Source organism: Lepidochelys olivacea, assembly GCF_965140295.1.
Source record: "Lepidochelys olivacea isolate rLepOli2 genome assembly, chromosome: 6".
In the NCBI taxonomy this organism is placed as follows: Eukaryota; Metazoa; Chordata; order Testudines; family Cheloniidae; genus Lepidochelys; species Lepidochelys olivacea.
Window position 1 is genome coordinate 64326532 of NC_140416.1, and position 22679 is coordinate 64349210.

Here is a 22679-nt window from a genome sequence, read left to right on the forward strand (position 1 = left end):
AGAATGGAAATTATTACAATGCAGTGAAAGTCACAACAGAACACTTAAATGCAACTGATTGTTTTCTCTGTGCTTAAAAAAAATGAAGTTCTGCCATAATAATACTCGCTTCCATTCACAGGATTTCATATATACTAAAAAATCTGAGGCCAGTAACACAATTATATAACTCCCACTCATCACCCCTCATGTTAAAATGTCTCCATGTTTTAGAACAAATTGATGATTCGGGTGTCCTATACATGCTTCATCTGTGATCTCCAGTTCGAGGGGCCCTCTGCATCGGACTTGCATACACTGGCACCCCATTTAAGACCGCACTACAATTCAGTAGCCGGAATAGTAAGGTAGCCATTATCTCTCTCCCCCTCCAACCCATGGACATAACACAATTTTGGGGATGGTGTATGAATCTTTTTTGGGAGATAAACAAAACAGAGGAAACAAACAGCTATACGCACATGAGATGAATAAAGCAGAATGTGTCTTCAAACTGCAGATGATATAATGGTTGTGCAAGAGGAAATCTGAGACATTATGGTGATGGCATGCTACTGGAAAGCAAAATTACATAAATACAAGCATCATCCAGCATGTCCATGCAAGCTTAAAAGTTACAAACCTTGAAAGGCAGGAGACTGTGGTGCAACTACAGTGATTGGTTTTGTCATAGGAGCAGAGGAGAAGGGGTCCTCTGACGGTGTGCTGAAAGCATTAGTAATCTGGGAGCACAGGGAGCTAATGCTGTCCACTTCCCCTTCCATCTCAGGGACTGAAAATTAAACACGGATCATTACTCATAGAAAGTTAAGGGATACAGAAAAGATGAAGTAAATATTGTCCTTATCTCACAAGATATTCCTTCTGTTGACTTGGATAGCCTTATACGTAGATTGGGTTTACCACCCTTTCAATCCACGGTGAAGACTTGGCAGTAGAAATACAAAGCCATATCCAGCATATCTGGGGAGTTTTATCCTTGAGAGAAAGTGGAGTATTTGTTTTCCAGTTTTGAAGTGAGTTTCTAATGGTCTATCTCCTGGTTGATAGGACAGGCCATCCATTTTTAACATGTAATTGTATCAGGTTTTGTTCCCAGGAAGTTCAGACAATAAGTTCTAACACAGCTTTGTTACAGACATAAGACAGTTGTACATTATATTGTCCTATGCAACATATCAATGGCTCACAAGGCATCTGATTCAAGATGCAAGATGGATGTTACTATTCAAATGATATGCTTCAAACTGCAGGACAGCAGCTCACAGGAGCTAAGAAGATGTATTAGCAGAAGGCGTAGCTGCCATTCAGGAAATGATCACATGCTTTGCCCTCTAAAAGGTATATTGTGGGATGGGTTTTCCCGAAAGTGAAGCTGTAAGGAACACCACTGACAATTCCTTACTTGTATAGTATTACGGCTGTGACAGGAAAAGCCAGGAAATACAAAGTGAGGTTGACACTGCCTAGGCATTACAGCTCATGTGGTATAATTCAATATCATCATTTGTTAAGAACCCATTTGATGTATAATGGGAACTCACCTTGATTGTGCCACATCCTTACTACTACGTCAGCTTAAATTTATGTATATTTCTTTTTAATAAAACTATGACAGTTAAGCTTTTATATGTCTATTCCATAACTAGACTCGACCACATTTCCCAGTGTCCGTATGTGTGTGGAAAAAGAGAGACGTATTTTTGGCAAATGGTGCGGCAGTGTCAGATTTTCCAGATATTCCTACTTGCATTGCTCTCCAAAAGTGCCTCTGGATATCAGCCCTACACCATTCAGCAGTACATGCAAGCAATGGAAGCAAAACAGGATTGCAGAGATTACAAGTGACCTGAAAAATTCAGGAAGACTGGGAAAAAGAAAAGAAGTACTAGTGGCACCTCAGAGACTAACCAATTTATTTGAGCATGAGCTCTCGTGAGCTAATCATAAGCTTTCGTAACTAATCGGATGATGAAGTGAGCTGTAGCTCATGAAAGCTTATGCTCAAATAAATTGGTTAGTCTCTAAGGTGCCACAAGTACTCCTTTTCTTTTTGCGAATACAGACTAACACGGCTCCTACTCTGAAAGGAAGACTGGGCTAAAGCAAATGGAGTGTATGCCACTTAAATGGGACATGCTTAATCAAGACACCTCCCAAAGAACCCATTTAACCCGATACTGAAAGGAAATGACAACTGCAAAAATGGGACAGTAATAGAATAAATTCTTAACATGAATGTATTTAGCTAGTACTAAGTTGTTCATTACCAGATGCTAAACAGATGTGAAATTTGGCAACTTCTGCTTTAACATCAGAGCTTAAAGATGAAAAGATTAACAAATAAAGACATGTAAATACTGCCCGTTTTGGTCGTTATTCAGTTTTTTTTTTTTTAAACTTTAAGGTTACAGATCTTTAAAATGGGGCTATCAGAATATAAGCCATGCAGCAGGATATCCTACTTACTGGGATTCTAGTGTGCGTATATAATTTTATTACTATATTGCATAATTGTCACTACTTACATTTGTATTGGGATGATTTAGTGTGAAAGCTTCGAAGTTTAATTGACATGGCACCACACACTACTGAAATACAGCCACTTTGCACCACTTAATACTAAAAGTTGTTTTCATTGGGGAGGCAAAAGCAGCTCATTTAACTGCTCTGAAGAAGAATTTAGGGAGTCAGAATTTGACAGGGACCTCTAGGATAACACTTGCGAAAAAGGTCATAGGATCTTTAATGATCACAAGTGGTCAAGACTTTAGCATTTTACATCTCAAAAGCCATTATTAGTACAGAGCCCCCTACCATCACACCTGGCTTTGGTTTAATGACAGAGCAAAGAGTGCTACCTACTAATTCACCAACACCTCTTCCTGAGCTTTTCTTGGAAGTCTCAAACACCAAGAACAAGTCAGTTTACCTTGTGCTGATGATTTACATTTGAAACCCTAATCCCTTCCCTGCCAACATAGTTCTTCTGAGCTGTGACACTTTTGTTAGTGGCAGGCCATCTGAAGTGAAGTGGAAAGAAGGAACTGGCACATTAAACAGCACTGAGCAAGTTAGCTGCATGGTTAAAACCAGGAGGTAAGAAGCATGCAGGAAGCTTTTGTCTTCTGCATTTGCAAAGGACAATGTTACAGTACAAAGAAAAGGAGGACTTGTGGCACCTTAGAGACTAACCAATTTATTAGAGCATAAGCTTTCGTGAGCTACAGCTCACTTCCTCAGATGGGGTTCTCACCCTTTTTCTTTCTGAGGCCCCTCACAACATGCTATAAAAACTCCACGGGCCACCTGTGTCACAACCACTGTTTTTCTGCATATAAAAGCCAGGGCCGGAGTTAAGGGGTAGCAAGCAGGGCAACTGCCTGGGGCCCCATGCTGCAGGGGCCCCCTGTGAAGCTATAATGCTCAGGCTTCAGCCCCATGCAGTGGGACTTCGGCTTTCTGCCCTGAGCCTCAGAAAGTCTAATGCTGGCCTTGCTTGGTGGACCTCCTGAAACCTGCTCATGGCCCCACATGGGGCCCCGGACTCCTGGTTGAGAACCACTGTGGTAGAACACACACTTGCTTTTACCTGAGTTCTTCATGGGGAAGTCTGTCTTTCTTTGCACTGTTGAAGGCAGCTCATTTATTCGCAATGACAGCTGGCGTTTAAAGGGGGACATCTTCTGGCTAAGGGCAGGGAAACCTCGGAAAGAGCCTTGCCTAGCAAGTTGCTCTATAGGGGCATGCCTTCGTGGGATAGCATGGGGATGATTCATCTCTTTATCTATAGAAGCAGTGATGTCAGCAGTGGGAGAGGTTGGGGAGCCAGGAGATTGGGCAGTATTGCTGGGTGTAGCACTGGGAGCTGCTGCTGTTTTCACTTCTGTTTCAGCTGTGAAAAGAAAACAGAACATAAAAGTTTAGGAAAGTGAAGCACTGCTAAACACTTTTCCTGGGTCAGCAGTATTGGTGTGTTTTCAGAGGATAAACTTGCTGTAATTATAGTTAAAACTGCCTTTGTCGCTCAAAGTGTTAATATTACAACAGAAAAATCAGTTCTCTACAGCTGTTCATTTCACCATTGGCAACTGTTTGCACACACGTGTATTTAACACTAAGACAGACCATGCACTTTACATGGACAGGCGCTGTGTAAAATGTATATTCCTTTTTAGCTGCTTGGTGGTGGGGATATGTCAAGTGTTCCTAAACCAATAGGAATTCAGTTTTACTTCTGGCTCAAAAAACCCAAAACAAACACACACACAAAAGCTTGTAAGATTAAAAATACAGCCCCATTCTTATTTTATAAACTTGTGCAAAATTGTGAGGTGAACAGCATATGGACAGAATTGTTAGTGTTACTTCTATTCAATTAAGTCACTAAACAATTTACATGTCCCAGAAAGCCAAAGTCTCTGGTTTACCTCAGAACAGGATGAAGAGGCAGATTTTCAGTTGTATTTACCTTTCCAGACAGAGCAGCTGCCAGTCACTAGTTACATTTTCACCAAAAGCTGCTCAAAGTAAGAGCACAGATACTTAATTTTTTGTTATGTCACTTGAAACCTACTTCCTGGTGAAGCAGTGGACCAAACTTAGTTTTGGACATGTAGAAGTTTAAGCCCAGATTAGGTCACGAGTGAATGCACTTACAAACTAATGTCCACATATCAGATTGACAATACTAAACCACTACAACAATAATTCCGGCCTAGGAGGCACTCTTTACTAGAATATTAGATGTGCTACAACTCATGATGGATGGGATATGGTATAAAAATGCACCTCTCTAGCTGTGGCATACGTCATTTTTAGGAGAATTAAACATCACTAAGTAGAGAAACCAGCATGCACAGAACCCTCTCAACTGTACAGTGCTGCTGCTTTCCAAGCACCTCTTAAAACAGTGAATTTCTTTCAACAGGCTTCAACAGAACAAATAGAGAGATCTGAAAGACAAACATTACTTTGGAGATATCTAAAGTGGTAAGTATTAAAAGAAGGAACTTACTGGGCTGTCCCGCCCCCTTCAATTCCTATTAGCCACAACTACTCAGAACGCTGTTCACTCAACTGAAAAAACTTTAATAAGTCTTCCTTGAAAAAGATTTCACACCTTGAGGCATGATTTCTGTGATTCATGCCCTGGAGTTACATTGACTTCTGAGTTAAAGCTTCAGTTAGTAAGTTTTAAAATTGATGTATCAGGAATAGTGGGTAGCTGATGAAGACTACAAGATATCTCAAGATTAGGGTTTAGCAAGTTCAGAGAGGAAGTATGAAACTTGTTATGGGAGTTTTTATTAGAGATAACTTCTACTGAATTGTCAGACAAACAATGGAGAATACTACTTTTTGTAATATTACTAGGTTACTAGAAAATACAGAAGGCCCCAACTCATTTTATAGTTTATTTATTTGACAAAAAAATTGGGGTCTGAAGATGGAGCCATCTTTACACAAACCCTAAAACATTCTAGACCCTTTAACACCTTTACTTCAGGTCCCTCATTCTGACTGTGCAATTCTGTATAACCCCATTATCACTTATTCATCTGACTAATGAAGAAAACGTGACAAATGCAACTGACTCAAAGGATACCTTTACATCTCCAATATTTTCTCTTTGGGTATAAAGCCATCAGTTTTCCAGCAAATTGGACAGTATCATCAAAACCAGGGAGATATTTTTGGTCTAAAGCCAGAGTTTAAAACTCTTCAAAAATGGCTGGATTTTATCTTTTTTCCTTACTGATTTTTTTTTTTTTTTTAAAGCTTTTTAAAAGTCCCTGGACCATTTTCATTATAAATCCCTTTATCCTGGGACCTACCATCTTCCCTCTACAAGACACCTTTTAACCTACCTGCTAAGAAAACAAACAAAAAGTAGAAGCTTTCTAGTTGCATTCACACATGGATCAATGTTTTGTGATTTTCTAGGGGGGCATGTAGGGAAGTGAAGGCAGCTGGGATCATTTCATATCTTTACGTGGACATTAAATGTTCAGCGAATGACAAGCATGCTGCACTATGTGATTAGCCTTGTTTTTCCCAGAACTGTAGGAGTTTGTGGAGAAGTTAATCCTTTATTCTCTGCATAGACTATGAGTCACTTGTACAGATTGTCCATGGTAAGCAAAAAAATCACACAACTTGCAGTCCTTTACCTTTAGCATCCTGTATGTGTCTCATTATTTCCTCTCTTTCTGCTTGCTCAGTAGCTGTGGTGACCCTGAAAGATCCCTCTCTTGTGAATGTGGTTCTGCTGGCATCAAAGGTGGCAGTCACTCCACACTCCTTCTCTCGTTTTTGCTTTCGCTCCAGGCATGCTGCAAACGCACAGCCCACAGCATGACTCAACCGTTCCCCCTGTACAAGAAGACATTGCATCATATAGGAACTGGCACAACCATACATACATGTGTTTTGTGTATTACTCAGTGATAGTTGCCTTTCCCAAGAAGAATCTAATTAAGGAGCCTCAGATAACTGCTAGGCCTGGTCATACTGCATGGGTTTAAATTAACCCTTTGCGTACAAAGACTCTCTTCTGTTACTACACAAACATTGCTGGAAAAGCCCAGCGTAAGAGTTTTCCAGATATGCTGTTTAGTTCAACTGCGACTAAGATACTAGTGGAATAATTTGCCTTTGGGTTCAACTGTGCTCAGAGGGAACTCCGTAAAGCCATTTTTTGGAGTAGCAAGCACTCAAGTCCAAAAGGTTGCCACTGTTACAGAGGTAGAAAATTTTCATAGGGCTCTCTCTGGCTCACAAATCTTGAATACTTGTTCCTGTAATGACCCTGACTGCAGACCTAAACTAGTACTTAGAGGCAGACTTTTTGAAAAATAGCTGTCCATAATATGCTCAAGATTAAGATTTACAATGGTTCCATAACAACCCCAGTTTTACTAAACAAAGAACAGGCTACTGTGATACAAAAGGGAGCTTCCCCACATCTTATCCCCCTATTTAGAAAATGAGAGGCCAGGAAGGGAGGTTCATCACAACAGCAGTGAAACGCTAAGAATCTTCATGACTCAGTCTAGTTTGACCTTGGCTGGCCTGGATGTAGGCACACAAAGTTATTTTATTATTGTATAAAAAGCTTTCAAGCCTTCTAAAAGACAACTCCAATATTACTGCTGATGTCTGGAATTCAAAAAAACTTACTGTCCTATAAGTTGCAACAGAAGTAACCAGCTTCCCAGTCTCCTTTTAATTTTTATAAGCCAAAGGTTATCACAATTTATGCAGTTTAATTTTAATTCTGAGGATCAGAATTACTTTGCCTTCTATGTGCGTTTGCACACAAGAGGCCTCAAAACACTACCACCAAGTCTATAATTACCCTCTATAGAGTTTTTACCTCAGACTGTCATTTCTATTTCAGTTTTCAGCTGTATACATTTTCAGATACAAGTATCTTCTGTCTTTATTTTTAAATGTGTAGTTCTGTTCTGACTGCCTTCCATTTATACACCGTGCTGGGTACCATCTCTCTCCATAAGATGACTAGGCTACCACAAATCGGGAAGCAAACAATTCAAACAAAAAATTAGAACTGCAACCATAGAATTGCAACCAAATAGTAATACAATATTTTGGTTTAGGGTAAAAACCCTTTGGAGCATATTCTCTAGATAAATTTAAGTTTTATTACATATAGACTTCAAAAATCTGTGGGGTGCAGCTCTTCCTCCTTCTAGCCAGAGCAGAAGCTAAATGCAGACCCTATCACACTCAACTTACTGTGTCCTTTACAGCCATGAAGCAGTGGCATATCCAACGCCGGGTAGTGCCATCTCGACAGATATAAGAGAATGCCCTGTCAAAATTTCGGTCCGGAGCACAGAAAGAAACCTTCTCTATTGTCTGATCAACTATAAGATCCTAAAGGAAACCCCCACCCCAAAAAAACAAGAGTGTAAACAGGTGCTTACTTAAAAAAAACAAGTCATTTTCCATGTTACCTACCTAAATCTCAGAGACATATGATTCTCCTTACTGTACGTTTTATTTAACTCCCTTGCTGCATTTTTGGAAGCTTGCTCATAAGATACAATGATCTGGAACTTCAGATGCACTGTAAACTGGATTGATCAATATAAATTTCTTTATACATTAATCTCTCATGTATCTCTACTAGTACATAAAGGACATCAGGGTCAGGGGAACTCTGCATGTACTACATGGATAGAAATGATTAGGAAAATGTGCTTTCCTGGCAGATTAAACAAAAACAGAATTCCAGGCTCACATTAACTGCTATGTTTAGTCAGATGAGCACAGGGTGCACTGCAGAATAAGACAGTAAAAATATGCATTTCAAATGGTTCACTACAAATTTCAGTTTATTTTCACTACGTAATGAATAATTAAACTGGTCACGTGCATGTAGGTCTCTCTTTCAGTGGACAAGTACTTGTCCAAAAAAGAACAGGGGTACCAAAGATTAGAGGCATTTTGATACAATGTAAAATCAAAGTCTCACCTTAGTTTTCTCATCTACAACTCTGAGTCCATCTGCCGAAACCCACAGGACTGCCTTAACTGCCTTCTTTCCAGTCTTTCAAGGGAAGAAAAGGGAAAAACACAGTATTACAGCAGTGTTTTCAGATTGTACACCTACTTCCGCTTTCCAAGAACCACAATAGTAAGTGCAGATGAAGTCCAAGTTCAGTAGAGATGCCCAAAGCCAGATACTCAAATCAAACTGCAAAACATTCAGAGAACCAAGCCAAAGCCAGTCTTTCAGAAACACAATGCAAATGAGGGGGGGCAGGGGAAGGGAAAGGAATAGAACAGGTGAAATTAAAGACAGGTTAATACTTTCATTTATAGGCAAAGAATTCAAGATTGAATTGTTCACCCATTTAAAAAGGTCAACCAAGAAAATTAAAAAGTCAGATAACACTAATGCATAAGGAGTTACACCACAGGTAGCTTCTATAGCACAAGTTTAAACAATGTAAGAATTCTTACCTGATCTTTCCACCACCCTAGCCCTCTCCCCCAATAATCGTGTGGCAGAATCACGGCATCACCTTAAATCACAGTATTAGAATCACCTGCAAAATGTTATTAGTGCTATGCACCTTTAATGCATAATACTTGCACTTAGCATTAACAGTAAATGTGTTCTTCAGCTATTAGCTATGCACTAAACGTGCAGGGACACTTAAGGAAATCTTTATTAAATCTTTATTAAAATGTTTAATATGTCTAGAAAGCATTGTGTTATAAGATGAAAAGGTTAATATTTTACATGGAGCACTTTGGCAAGCATCCAAAATTTGACTGTGGGAGCTTTTACCTGCTCTGAGTAGAGACCAACAGAAACATGGGAAGCTGAGAGGAAGAACTTGAAAAGCTAAAAGTGCCATTTATTTTTTGGATATTAAACTGTTTCATTTAAGAGAAAATAGCAAAATACTGCATAACACCCATCAGATAAAACAATTTTTAAAGAATGACATCTCACATTAGAGATGGAGCAGTTTCTCAGTTTAGTTAAAAACACCATTTTGCTGGTTGTTACTCAGAAATGCAGCTAGAAGAAAAATTTCTTTTCCAAAGTATTGCATTTTCCTACTCCTGACTAAAAAAGTTAAATAAAAAAAATAAAAAGGATCTATACTTCAGGTTTTCATGCTTACCTATCCTTTTCATGTCTCAGCCAGATAAACAATTTCCTTTCTTCCTGGTTTGTTTTATACACTAGGCTTCCATCACACCACAACGGTCAGTACTATAAACAGCCATCTCAGGGAGACCTTTGGGTATCACCCCTCAGGCCACTGCAATGGAGCATAGCAGCAGAAGTGTGGATGAATGAGTGATCTCTGGTGGCCTTCCTGTGTAAGAACTGCGTTTTTTAAAATGGTTCCTCTATGGCTACATCACGGATTTCCATGAGTTACTTATCCTCATACATAAAGCACCTGAACACTGCTGAAATCTATGATTCATCCCAATTTAAAGCCAATGAATGTTCCATTTATGCAATACTGATTTTAGAATTACAGTGTATGGATAGGATATTCTATTGGGTGTGCTGGAGTGGTAAGCCTTCACTTGTATTACAGTGGTTACATTATCAGAGGAAAGATGAAGGGGGGGGAGGGGAGAGGGAGAAGAGGACTTTGTAGTTTGTTGTAACTGCAACCGACTGTCCCTGATTTCTGAATCAGCGAGATAGAGGGGGAAGACCAGCACATTAAGATAAACACTGATTATGGTACCTGGAACCGAACTGTAAGGAAGATTAATTTAGAGGACTTCAGGGAAGAAAGCTATGGAAAGGGGCCCAGTTTTAAAATGTAGGTTATCAGCCAGGCTGAACAAACAGAAAATATTGCAATATATAAATAAATGATTTCTAAAATTCTTTGTTTTAGAAGGCAGTAAATATGGGATAGCCACACTCTTTGGGCCTGTGCTCCCAGCTCTCAATCAACAACTTCCATAACTTCAAAATTCTTCACAAATCTAGATGTCTCTCCTTTGACTTCTTTTAAAACGGATACCAGTTTCTTTTAAACCATCCATAATGTTAATCAATATCTTTGTTTCAGCAAATATAAAAGTCACGAAAAAACAAAGGTATGTGATGAAGCTGGGTGGGAAGAATAAGGAAAACAACTTTCTCCAAAGAGTAAATACGACCTCATTCCAGGAGAGTAAAGCTTCGGGGAAGGGTCTTTTCAAAATCTACTAAAGAAGCAAAACTTGATACAACTCTTTTTAGAAAACAAACTCAGCCATGTGCTTCTAGAAGCAAGCATTGATCCCAAGAAAACTATATCCTCATCCTTTACTCACATATCGCCAAATCCCAATTTAATGAAGCCATGAAACTCCTCCATGTATTTCTCAGAGTGAAGAGACTAGAAGATGAGAATATGTATGCCACTTCTTGCACAGCGCAAATTCAAGTTTGCCAGCATAAGACTGTCACCTCCTAAATCAAGGATTGAAACTTTCCTACTAGAGCCCACCTTTAAGACTTACCTCAAAAACAAATTAACAGAATTCATACTATAGTCCTTGCAGTCTGTATTCTAAATGTAGTGAAACATAGCCTGCAGTCTCTTAGCACAAGATGTTTGTTGTGCTATTTTTTATACCGAGTTGAAAATTATTCCGAAGGTTGTTGCCCTCTTATTCTATCACCTAGTCAAGAATTAGGTAGATAATGAAGCCCGATTATTGGAAGACTTCAGCAAGGAACTCCCATTTTCACTGGAGATCCTTGATAGTCTTTACATTAAAAATGGGAAAGCTTTGTTTATCCTTTTTGCACAGTCCCAGATCCTCTAAAATTCAACTAGTGACGTTCTCCTTTTCTGTCCCCTTAGAAGTGTGGACTTTCTACAGCTCTTCCATCTGCTGAATCCTTAGCCTATCCTTCCCAGCTTGGTTCAAAATACTAAACAGTGTGAAGGGAATGCTGACAGCATTCTTGAATCCTAACAAAGCACAAAGTGCAAAGAACTCCTCCCATAATTAGTGGAGCAAAATGAGAGGATTGTGTCAATGGTTAGAATGAAGATATGGGTATCTGTACATATGGCACTTACTGTGTTAGCAATATTTGGGGCTGCCAAGACAGAGTGCATGAAGTATTGACTCCACCATGACAGAAGACATCCTATTCACCAGGCTATATAGATTAAGTTGTGCCAGAGACCCCAGTGGTATTACATCAAGTATAATCAACAAAGCGTGAGTGAGCAAAAGCCAAAAGTTATAGGCACTGAAAGTACTAGACACACAAATTAACAAGATATGCTGGACCAAAAGTCTCAACCTATGTTATTAGGTAACTCCATCTTGATCTCCACCAAGGATATATGCAGAGACTATAGCAGCCTCTCAACGCCACACAGGTAGCTTTTGGATTATATCAATGCTGTTAAAGTGCAGGCCCCTGACCAGGGGGTTACATCAATGCCTAAAAATGGACATCAGTAGTAGAAGAAAGCAGCAGACTGAAGTCAAGTTCTTTTCTAAAGAATAGTGTTTCTCATGGCAGTTAAGGTGTTAAAATTAAGAGGCAATATGGAATTACTGAGTCACATGTCTATATGCAAGTTTTGTGACATTAAAAGCTTTAAAACAGCAAAGTAAAACAATCCTGACCACTATGCACCTAGCTGACTCAGATACTGCAAAATAAAAGATTTCATTTTTAAATACAAGTTTCCAGCCAGTTCGATTAAGACAGATTTCTGAAGGTCAGCCAGTTAGCACTGCCTTAGACTAGAACAATAGCTCAGGCTACATCCAACACTTGGAGCTGGGGGTGTAACACTCAAAGGAGCTCTCATTGAGCTAGCACACTACAAATCGTAGTGTAGCCACCGCACCAGAGGCAGAGGTGAGCAGCAGCATGGACTAGCCACTCTGAGTACAAACCCATCTGGACCCCACAGATTTGTTCGTAGAGTGGCTAGCCCATGCTTCTGCTCACAACTGCCTGTGGTGCTGTGGCTACACTATTTTTAGCATGCTAGCTTGATGAGAGTTAGTGTATGTCTGTGTGAGCCAAGAATCACACTCCTAGCTCCAAGTGTAGATGTAGTTTAAGGGTACATCTACACTGTAATTAGACATGTGGATGGCCTGTGCCAGCTGTCTCGGGCTCACAGGGCAAGGGCTAAGGGGCTGTTTAATTGCAGTACGGATGTTTGGGCTTTGGCTGCCAGGATCCTTCCACCTCAAAGGGTCCTAGAGCCCAGGCTCCAGCCCAAGCCCAAACATCTATATTGCAATTAAACACTTGCAGCTGACCTATCCAACTGGCTTGGGAAGGGGCTGTTTAATTGCAGTGTAGACAAACCTTAAGAGGTATGAGCTGCTTCCATTCATTTTGTTGCTGTGTCAACTCAAGTCTGAACCCTATACAAAAATACACAGATACATTTATAATTTCTATGCATATATACAGAGACATAAGAACGGCCATACTGGGTCAGACAAAAGGTCCATCTAGCCCAGCATCCTGTCTTCCGACAGTGGCCAGTGCCAGGTGTCCCAGAGGTAATGAAGAGAATAGTTAATCATCAACTGATCCGTCCCGTCGCCCATTCCCAGCTTTTGGCAAACATAGGCATATGCCCCTGACATATGCATGCCTACACTTTACACATAAATACACATGTGGCAGTGGAATACATGTACTGACCATTTCACCTGAGCTTACTCATCACAACTCCACCACAGACAAGTTTTATTTTAAAAAAATTACACCCTTCCACCTATAAAGGCAGGACATTAATTTATGTGTTGCACAGCGCTCAGAAAATGAAGCTTTAGGAACTTTTAATGACCTTAAAATAGAATTTTCATACTTCATTTTATGATATGATTATGGGTTCAACGGGTAGTGATCAATGGCTCCATGTCTAGTTGGCAGCCAGTATCAAGTGGAATGCCCCAAGGGTCAGTCCTGGGGCCAGTTTTGTTCAATATCTTCATAAATGATCTGGAGGATGGTGTGGATTGCACTCTCAGCAAATTTGCGGATGATACTAAACTGGGAGGAGTGGTAGATACGCTGGAGGGGAGGGATAGGATACAGAAGGACCTAGACAAATTGGAGGATTGGGCCAAAAGAAATCTGATGAGGTTCAATAAGGATAAGTGCAGGGTCCTGCACTTAGGATGGAAGAATCCAATGCACCGCTACAGACTAGGGACCGAATGGCTAGGCAGCAGTTCTGCGGAAAAGGACCTAGGGGTGACAGTGGACGAGAAGCTAGATATGAGTCAGCAGTGTGCCCTTGTTGCCAAGAAGGCCAATGGCATTTTGGGATGTATAAGTAGGGGCATAGCGAGCAGATCGAGGGACGTGATCGTTCCCCTCTATTCGACATTGGTGAGGCCTCATCTGGAGTACTGTGTCCAGTTTTGGGCCCCACACTACAAGAAGGATGTGGATAAATTGGAGAGAGTCCAGCGAAGGGCAACAAAAATGATTAGGGGTCTAGAACACATGACTTATGAGGAGAGGCTGAGGGAGCTGGGATTGTTTAGCCTGCAGAAGAGAAGAATGAGGGGGGATTTGATAGCTGCTTTCAACTACCTGAAAGGGGGTTCCAAAGAGGATGGCTCTAGACTGTTCTCAATGGTAGCAGATGACAGAACGAAGAGTAATGGTCTCAAGTTGCAGTGGGGGAGGTTTAGATTGGATATTAGGAAAAACTTTTTCACTAAGAGGGTGGTAAAACACTGGAATGCGTTACCTAGGGAGGTGGTAGAATCTCCTTCCTTAGAGGTTTTTAAGGTCAGGCTTGACAAAGCCCTGGCTGGGATGATTTAAGTGGGAATTGGTCCTGCTTCGAGCAGGGGGTTGGACTAGATGACCTTCTGGGGTCCCTTCCAACCCTGATATTCTATGATTCTATGAGTGCCAATTCCCAACTGAGTGAAAAGCATCAGTCAGGAAGTCCAAACTGAACATCGCTTCTAGAGAGCAAAACAGATGGCATTTCTTGTCTCTCGTGGCAAATAGGTCAACTGGAATGCCCCAAACTGGAAAGATGGACTTCAGAACACTGGACTTCTGAGACCCCCTCAAAACTCAGGGGAAAACACTTGCTAAGTCAATCCGCAAATTACTCTACCTGAGGTAAAGAATCAATCGGCTACCAAAGTAATGTTCTTCCCGATGCAAAACTGCCAGAGCAAGATCTCCTGACACAGAACACTTGTGTGCTCCTCCTTTGTCTGTTCACGTAATACATCGTGGTGGTATTGTCAGTGAGTATGTGAACCACTGAGCCCTTGGTGTGATCTTGGAAAGTGTGACAGGCACTGTAGATGGTCTGAAGCTCCAGGACATTGATATGCAGTGAAGCTTCCTGTTCTGACCACAGGCTCTGAATTTTCAGTGACCCCAGATGTGCTCCTCAGCTTCTTAAAGAGATGTCATTGACAATAATCCTAGTCGGTGGGGACCAAGCAAGAGGAATGCCCTGGCATACACTGCCCTGAATCTCCATCACCATAAGGTGCCCCGGACTGGTAGAGGAAGTTGGACCAGTCTGTCCAAGGGATGATGGGTCGGATGATTGACTGACTTCAGCTGCATCTGGAGGGGGCAAAGATGCAATCTGGCAAAATGGAGCATTTGTGTGTACAGTCATGTGACCCAGCAGCTCCAGGCACACAAACTGTAGTAGAGGGCTGAGCTCCAGACAAAGGTGACGAATCATCTGAAAATGTCTCAGACTACTAGAATCTATTAAGGCCCCAAGGAACTAGATTTTTTGAATCGTGATCAATGCTGACTTCCTGTTTAGGGTGAGGCCCAAGCAATCGAGTAAGTATACTGAGATGTGCATGTAAGAAAGGACATCTTTCATGGACTTGCCTCTCAGTAACCAATACTCCATATATGGAGGATATGAATTTCCTTTTTCCTGAGGTTCACAGTCACCACAACCATACATTGGGTAAAGATTCAGGGAACTGAGTTTGGTGTATTGATAGTGCTGGTTCAACACAACAAACCATAGGAATCTCCTGTGGTTCGGGAAAATCACTACGTGGAAATAAGTATCTTGACAGTCCAGGGCAGCAAGCCAGTCATTGTGATTTAATGTGAGGGCAGTTGTTAGGGTGACCATCCAGAACCTCACGTAACTGATATATTTGTTAATTTTGCAGGTCTCGCCCCTCCCTTGGGCTTGGGAACTAGAAAGTACCAGGAATAAAACCCCCAACCCTGTTGCTGCGGAGGAACTTATGCCACAGCTCCCAAATCTAGCAGAGACTGAACCTATTCAAGGAACAGTGTCTCACGAAAGAGGTTGCTGAAAAGGGACGGGAAGGAAGGTGGGGAGAAAGGATGGAAAGGAACTAGATAGCATAAGCAATATCAGATCGAGTTAGGACCCAGCTGTCCGTGGTAATCAAGTCCCAAACATCGTAAAAACGAGCCATCTTGTCCCCAAACAGAGAGGACAGGAATGTAAAAATCATGACTGGATCGCTGCCCTGGATACACAAGACAAAACTGGCGCTTAGTAGATGCCAAAGGATGGGGACGGGGACAGGGACAAGTTGACTGGCTGAAACCAGAACCAAAAGGCATTTGCCTCCAGGACATAAGACCCTTTCCAGGGTAGTCCTGCTGCCTTGTGGAAAAAGACTGCCTAATGAAGTGCAGTGAGTGGTGCTGCTGCTGACTGCCATATCATCGCCTCTGCACCATCAGAGTATACCAGGGGTCACAGTAGACCACAAGCTAAATATGAGTGAATAGTGTAACACTTACAAAAAAAGCAAACATTCTACGATATATTAGCAGGAGTGTTGTAAGCAAGCCACGAGAAGTAATTCTTCCACTCTGCTCCATGTTGATTAGGCCTCAACTGGAGTATTGTGTCCAGTTCCATTTCAGGAAAGATGTGGATACGTTGGAGAAAGTCCAGAGAAGAGCAACAAAAATTATTGAAAGTCTAGAAAACCTGACCTACGAGGAAAGATTAAAAAAATTAGGTTTGTTTAGTCTGGAGAAGAGAAGACAGAGGGTACATGATTAACAGTCTTTGAGTACTTAAAACGGGGGTGGGCAAACTTTTTGGCCCAAGGGCCACATCTGGGAATAGAAATTGTATGGTGGGCCATGAATGTTCACAAAATTTGGGTTGGGGTGTTGGAGGGGGTGAGGCCAGAAATGAGGAGTTTGGGGTGCGGGTGGAGGCTCCGGGCTCGGGAGGGGGAATTGGGTGTGGGGACAGCTCTGTCTGGGGATGAGGAGTTTGGGGTATAGGAGGGTGCTCTGGGCTGGGACTGAGAGGTTCTGAGGGTGGGAGGGGGATCAGGGCTAGAGCAGGGGGTTGGGGTGTGGGAAAGGATGCGGGAAGGGGTGCAGGCTCTCGGGTGGGGCTGGGGATGATGGGTTCGGAGGGCAGGAGGGTGCTCCAGGCTGGGATTGAGGGGTTCGGAGGGCAGGAGAAGGATCAGGGCTGGGGCAGGGGTTGGGGCTTAGGGAGAGGCTCAAGGGTGCAGGCTCTGGGCGGCGCTTACCTCAAGCAGCTCCCGGAAGCAGCAGCATGTCCCTTCTCCAGCTCCTATGTGGAGGCACGGCCAGGCAGTTCTGCACATGGCCCCATCCACAGGCACTGCCCCTGTAACTCCCATTGGAGCGGGGGGGTCATTGGAGCCGTGTAGGAGTCGGAGGGGGCCATGACGCTGCTTTTGGGAGCCGTGTGGAGCGGCCTCCGACCCTGCGCCCTGGCTGGAGAGGGGCCATGCAGCTGCTTCCAGGAGCCGCATAGACCAGCCCCTGACCCTGTGCCCTTGCTGGAGTGACAGAGAAGGGCAAGCCCCAGACCCTGCTCCCCAGTGAGAGCTCAAGGGCCAACTTAAAATGGCTGGTGGGCCGGATTCGGCCTGCGGACTGTAGTTTGTCCATCCCTGACTTAAAATGTTGTTATAAAGAGGAGGGAGAAAAATTGTTCTCGTTAACCTCTGAGCATAGGACAAGAAGCAATGGGCTTAAATAGCAGCAAGGGCAGTTTAGGTTGGATATTAGGAAAAAATTCCAAACTATCAGGGTGATTAAGCACCGGAATAAAATTTCCTACAATGATGTGGAATTTCCATCATTGTAGATTTTTAAAAGCATGTTAAACACACACCTGTCAGGGACGAGGACTAGATAATACTTAATCCTGCCATGAGTGCTGGGGGACTCGACTAGATGACCTCTTGAGGTCCCTTCCAGTCCTACAATTCTACGATCCCTAAAGAACGCAGTGAGACTCGCGGGGCAAGCAGACAGACAACAGTACTCTTGCAACAAGGTATTAGCATAGCTAGTACTATATATTTAGCACCCACCCCTGATGCTGGGGAAGGCATTGGTACACAGGTCAGCAGCAGTACAGAAGCAGAAGGCGGGATTTCCTATGGACATAACGTCGGTGCTGAGGAGTGTACCAGTGCCAACGAGGTCCTCTGTGCTGGGCCTGGCTCTGGCCTCAATTCTATAGGCCGCAGATTTGATGGACCCTGTGTCTCTATGACATGACCAGATGGTGTCGACGACATGGTGGAGGCTGTGGCCTCAAAAAAGTGCTGGACGAGGGTAGAGTCTGGAACAGACCGGCAGAGTAAATCTGTAGCCACCTGATATGCCACCGGCATGGAGACAGTCAGTGTCGGTGTTGATGTCGTCAGTACCAGACTCAACGGACACCCTAAAGCCGGAACTGGAATCAACTGTACAGGTTCTCGGTGGTCTCAGCCTGGTACCAAGGAGTATCTGATGGACTTCCTCAAACCTGTGTGCTGAAAGTGGTATGGTGCTAGTCTGTACCCTTTTCAGAAGAGGAGGAGACTCCAAAAGCCCTGAGATGGTCCTGATTAGTTTTATGGGACTTCTTTGTCAGCACCCACAGAGGGTGAATGGCTCCTCCATCTCTTGGGGGAGACTCCAGCACTGGAAAGCAGAGTGCCTCAACCACAGAGTCCGAAGGTGACCACTAATCAGATGTGGCCCTCAGGCCTTACAGCCTGCTTGAGAAAGTACTACTGCATGCTTAAGTCTCTGGCCACCTGAGTTCTTTTGGAAAACAACTTGCAAATGGAGCACCACTCCTTAGCGTGTCTCTCACTTAAACCCTGCAAGTAACTTGTATAGGGATTGCTATTCAGAATCCCCCTCCCCTCCGACAGGCAGTGTTGAACACTGGTGAGTGCATCACACAGGGCAATAAGTATCCTAACTCATTAACTTCACTAACACTATCCATAGTATTACTGACTATATACATGGAGAAAAAAAAAACTCAGAAAATTGGGAGGTAGAAGACATGAGATGACTACCACACAGAGCTCTGACTCCAGCCATGGGTGGTGAGAAGGAACTGGGGGTGGGGAGCGGCTGGGGCAGCACAGCCTCATAGCTATGGGAGTGGCTACAGCTACAAGGCACAATTGCCACCCCTACAGGTACTGCTGGGCAAGATTGTCTGGCTCTAGTGCATTGGAATACGTGGCTGCATCTACTCAAAGAACTTTAGTTTTCTCCAAAGGTCTACTGAAATTAATTCTGCTTTTACTCCCCAAACAAGGTGGAAGAAACTTCTGATCAGAGAATCTGCCATAAAAGCTTTTCCTCTTTAAGCAGTAAATAAAAACATTTTAAAATTCAAACCACTAACAGGTGTTTAAGCTAAGCTTATATTTTACAAGACATCTGAAAATCAAATCCTCTTATTTGTCCTGAATAAATTAAAGCAAAGTTAAAACCTTTTAAAATGGTTTAACATAGCTGCTGTTCCCCATGTACAAGGAAGGCACAGATTACTGACGTACTAAAGGAATGCAATTTGATTTGTTAGAGGATTACAATCTCTGCCCTATAAGAATGTGTGCCCACGCAAAATAACTTTTGGTACACTACACCAACATGGAGAGTTTATGTTTGTTTATATATATATATATACACACACACACACACACAGAGCCAGTCTCCTCCACATAAGAGGTTGCTTTTCTGAGTAGTATTGCACTGAAACGAAACATTGCAGACAGCAGGTTTCTGAGTCCCAAAGTGTTATACATCAGGGGGGTCAGGACCCCTCAGCGGGTTGCAAGGTTACTACATGGGGGTCATGAGCTGTCAGCCTCCACCCCAACCCTGTTTTGCCTCCAGCATTTATAATGGTATTAAATATATATTTTAAAAAGTATTTTTAATTAATAAGGGGGGTTGTACTCAGAGGCTTGCTATGTGAAAGGGGTTACCAGTAAAAAAAGTTTGAGAACCACTATCTTAACTTCAGTAAGAAAAAAACAAAACCTAAGTTTTTGCCCCATCCTTGCATGGCCTTAAATTAATTTGGTTCTCAGGAAAGGGAAGCGTATTATAGCACTGTGCCTACAAATATATTCTCCCTACACTATCAAAAACGGCAGTTCAGGGCAGAATATGGTCAAGTTTGCAATGATTTCAGGATGTGGACAAAACTTCTAATACATCAGTCTGGTTTCCATATGACCTAGTCCAAATCTGAGCTCAGGAGACCAGAGGGGAAGTGTTAACAGCATTACCAATCTAGTGCTGTGGTTTTGTCAGAGAGACCAAACCATTTAAAAACTGGAATTTTGCATACAAAATCAGCCGGATTGTCATTAGATGGTTATTTTGAGCTGCCTTTTACCCAGATTCTTTTCTTGACAAGTGTCATTCCAGGTAATCTCAGTCAGGAGGAGACATTCTGAAATGGACTGCTGTGGCTTCTATAACACACTGATCTAAAACAGTGCTATACCAGGGATGTAACTCCTTATAGTGCAAGCACAAATGAAGCATTAAACTTACTTTTCCAAAGAAGCCTTTGAAGAACTTCCTTTCCTGGAGGAACAGGGGGGACAAGTCGAGTGCTATTACTGTAGGTAGCTAAAGTGTCCCAGAGTTTCAAACCAACAAGCACATACAAGAGTTGGGAAATGGAGGGAAAGTAAGGGGAGTTTAGAGTTATCCATAGAGGATGCGATAGGCAAATGTGAAAAATCCCATGAAAATGCAGATAAACAGGTTTTACACAGAGTGCTAATAAGATCACAAGCTACAGCCCCAAAACTGGTGAAAAGAGGGAAACGAGAACTGAATTTAACCGGAGACCCAATTCCATGCAAAGTGGTTATTTTGTCTGCGTAGTCTCCCTGTTTAGTCCTCTTTAGTACGGTTATAAATCAAACTTGGCAGCAGGTGTGGAGATTAAACAATCCAGATTCTGTAGTTTAAGACCACTGAGAAATGTAAATTTTTAATTTTTATCACAGCTAAGAGTTTGCTTCACACTAAAATGAGGATTAACAAGATGAATGTTTGCAAACTGGAGAAACATCTAAAATTGCCTGAATAGCACAAAGTTAAATACAGAGAGAGACTTTTGGGACCCCATTTCCACTATAAACCAGTTTTTGGAATTTAGAACTCAGCCATAAAAAACATGCTCTGGACTCAAAGTTTTGCGGGTCTGCTTCTGCGTGCTCCCTCAATTTCCTCTGAAAGCCAAGAAATTTTTGCTGTTTTTGAAGGTTGTTTTTTGTTTTAATTGTAGATGGCCAAGAAGTTCACTTGTTTCAGAAGCTTGTTTTTTAAATTGAAGCTGTTAAAGCTAAACAAAGAATTAAGCTTGGTAAATACTCTATAATATGGATCATTTTTGGTGCCCACCCTTCTCTCGCACTTTATGTCCTGGGGGTCCTATACCCCCTACCAGGAATCTTGAAGAGCCTCTTTATCTGTGCTTTAATTGTCCCACTTTCAAGAGGAGTTTCCTCACAACACTTATTTTGAAGCCTTTCAATGTTACCTCTTTACACAAAAGAGGTACAATGAATTTGTAGTGTACTTCCCAGATCCTCAGGATGAACAAGGCACCTCTGAAGTATATCCAACAGAAGTCAGCTCACAGAGGGAAGGTGGTTCAGTGAAATAATTGAACTCCAGTGCTCTGCATAGCTTCACACCATGGGCTTGATTTTGGTGGTGGGGGTGTTAAACAAAAATGGACAAGTTAATTGGGTAAGATGTGCAAATTTCAAGTGTAATTTGCCAAGCCATTTCATTCATTCATATTTTACTGGCTTCACCTTTGGTGTCAAAGTCTAACAAGAGACTAACACTCAGATACATCTGAGGTAGGTACAATCTTCTTGAGCTGGAACCCAAACACTTGCTCACTCATACCCCATGTCTATATGCACGTCCATTCAATAATTAAATGGCTGGCTCCTAAAGAGCACGATGCTGCCTTTGCTATCCCTCCAAATTATTTGCAGAGGTGGCACACTGTGCCACAAGGTCATAGAATTATTCAAATTCGAGGTGAAAGATCTGTTAGATAATTCAGTTCATCTCTCTGCCAACAAAAGATTGTTTCCTACAGGACGGCTCACAATCTAATGGCATAGCAGTAACCAGCAGAGGATACCTCTACCCACAGCAGGGAAAAATCTCATCTCATTCCCCACTGCAGTTTAAGACACCATCTATACCAATGTTCCAATAGTTAAGCCTTTTTATACTAAAGATCTGCATGTTTATACATATCCTGAGATTCAAACTGATTGTTAAAACACAAAATTCTATATTTAGACAAAGCTAAGGTTGCGACACCACTAAAGCCAGGAAACTCAAAACTGAGAAGGGAGCATCCATCTTAACCTTGCATTTTCTGACTCCCCGCTGCCCCGCCCCCATTCTCAACCTGTAATTCTTTTCAGATGTAATTTAATGCTTACTACACATTTTACTATTTAAATGTACATAAATTCTTTAAACTTGGAGATGTTCTTACATAAGTTTTATATCAGCAAAGAGGCTCCAAAGAAAGATTTTTTTAAAAGCAAAACCTATTTGGATGGGACATACTGAATATTAGTAGGGGAACTAATGAATTAATCACACTGTGGTGTACCTAGTGAGAAGGGGCTGGATGCTGCTGCCAAGTTGAGTAAAATCTATTGTATTAAACTAAGTAACAGCTTTTAAAAGATGTAGCAAAAGCTAAACAGATTCACCAGAAGCGACCTCATTTTTACAGGGATAGTTAATCATTAATTTTGCTCTCAGCAAAGCACTTGTTAAACATGAAATTTTTTTCTTTAAAACACCCCAGGAAAAAAAGTTAATGGAA

The 22679-nt window shown here is 42.0% G+C and overlaps 1 protein-coding gene across 6 annotated transcripts in view; it reads right to left on the reverse strand.

Moving 5' to 3' along the window:
• NUMB (NUMB endocytic adaptor protein) overlaps window positions 1-22679 on the reverse strand; it is a 145527-nt gene that overhangs the window by 6008 nt on the left and 116840 nt on the right. For 4 of the 6 annotated variants that reach the window (XM_084629909.1, XM_084629905.1, XM_084629906.1 and 1 more), the window contains 6 exons: window positions 20354-20386; window positions 8504-8578; window positions 7762-7902; window positions 6174-6375; window positions 3593-3895; window positions 623-772 (listed from right to left, as the gene is read on the reverse strand). In XM_084629909.1, the coding sequence (XP_084486035.1) occupies window positions 623-772; window positions 3593-3895; window positions 6174-6375; window positions 7762-7902; window positions 8504-8578; window positions 20354-20386 (904 nt within the window). The remainder of the gene's footprint in view (window positions 1-622; window positions 773-3592; window positions 3896-6173; window positions 6376-7761; window positions 7903-8503; window positions 8579-20353; window positions 20387-22679) is intronic. The other 2 variants (XM_084629910.1, XM_084629908.1) reach the window with 1 other exon arrangement.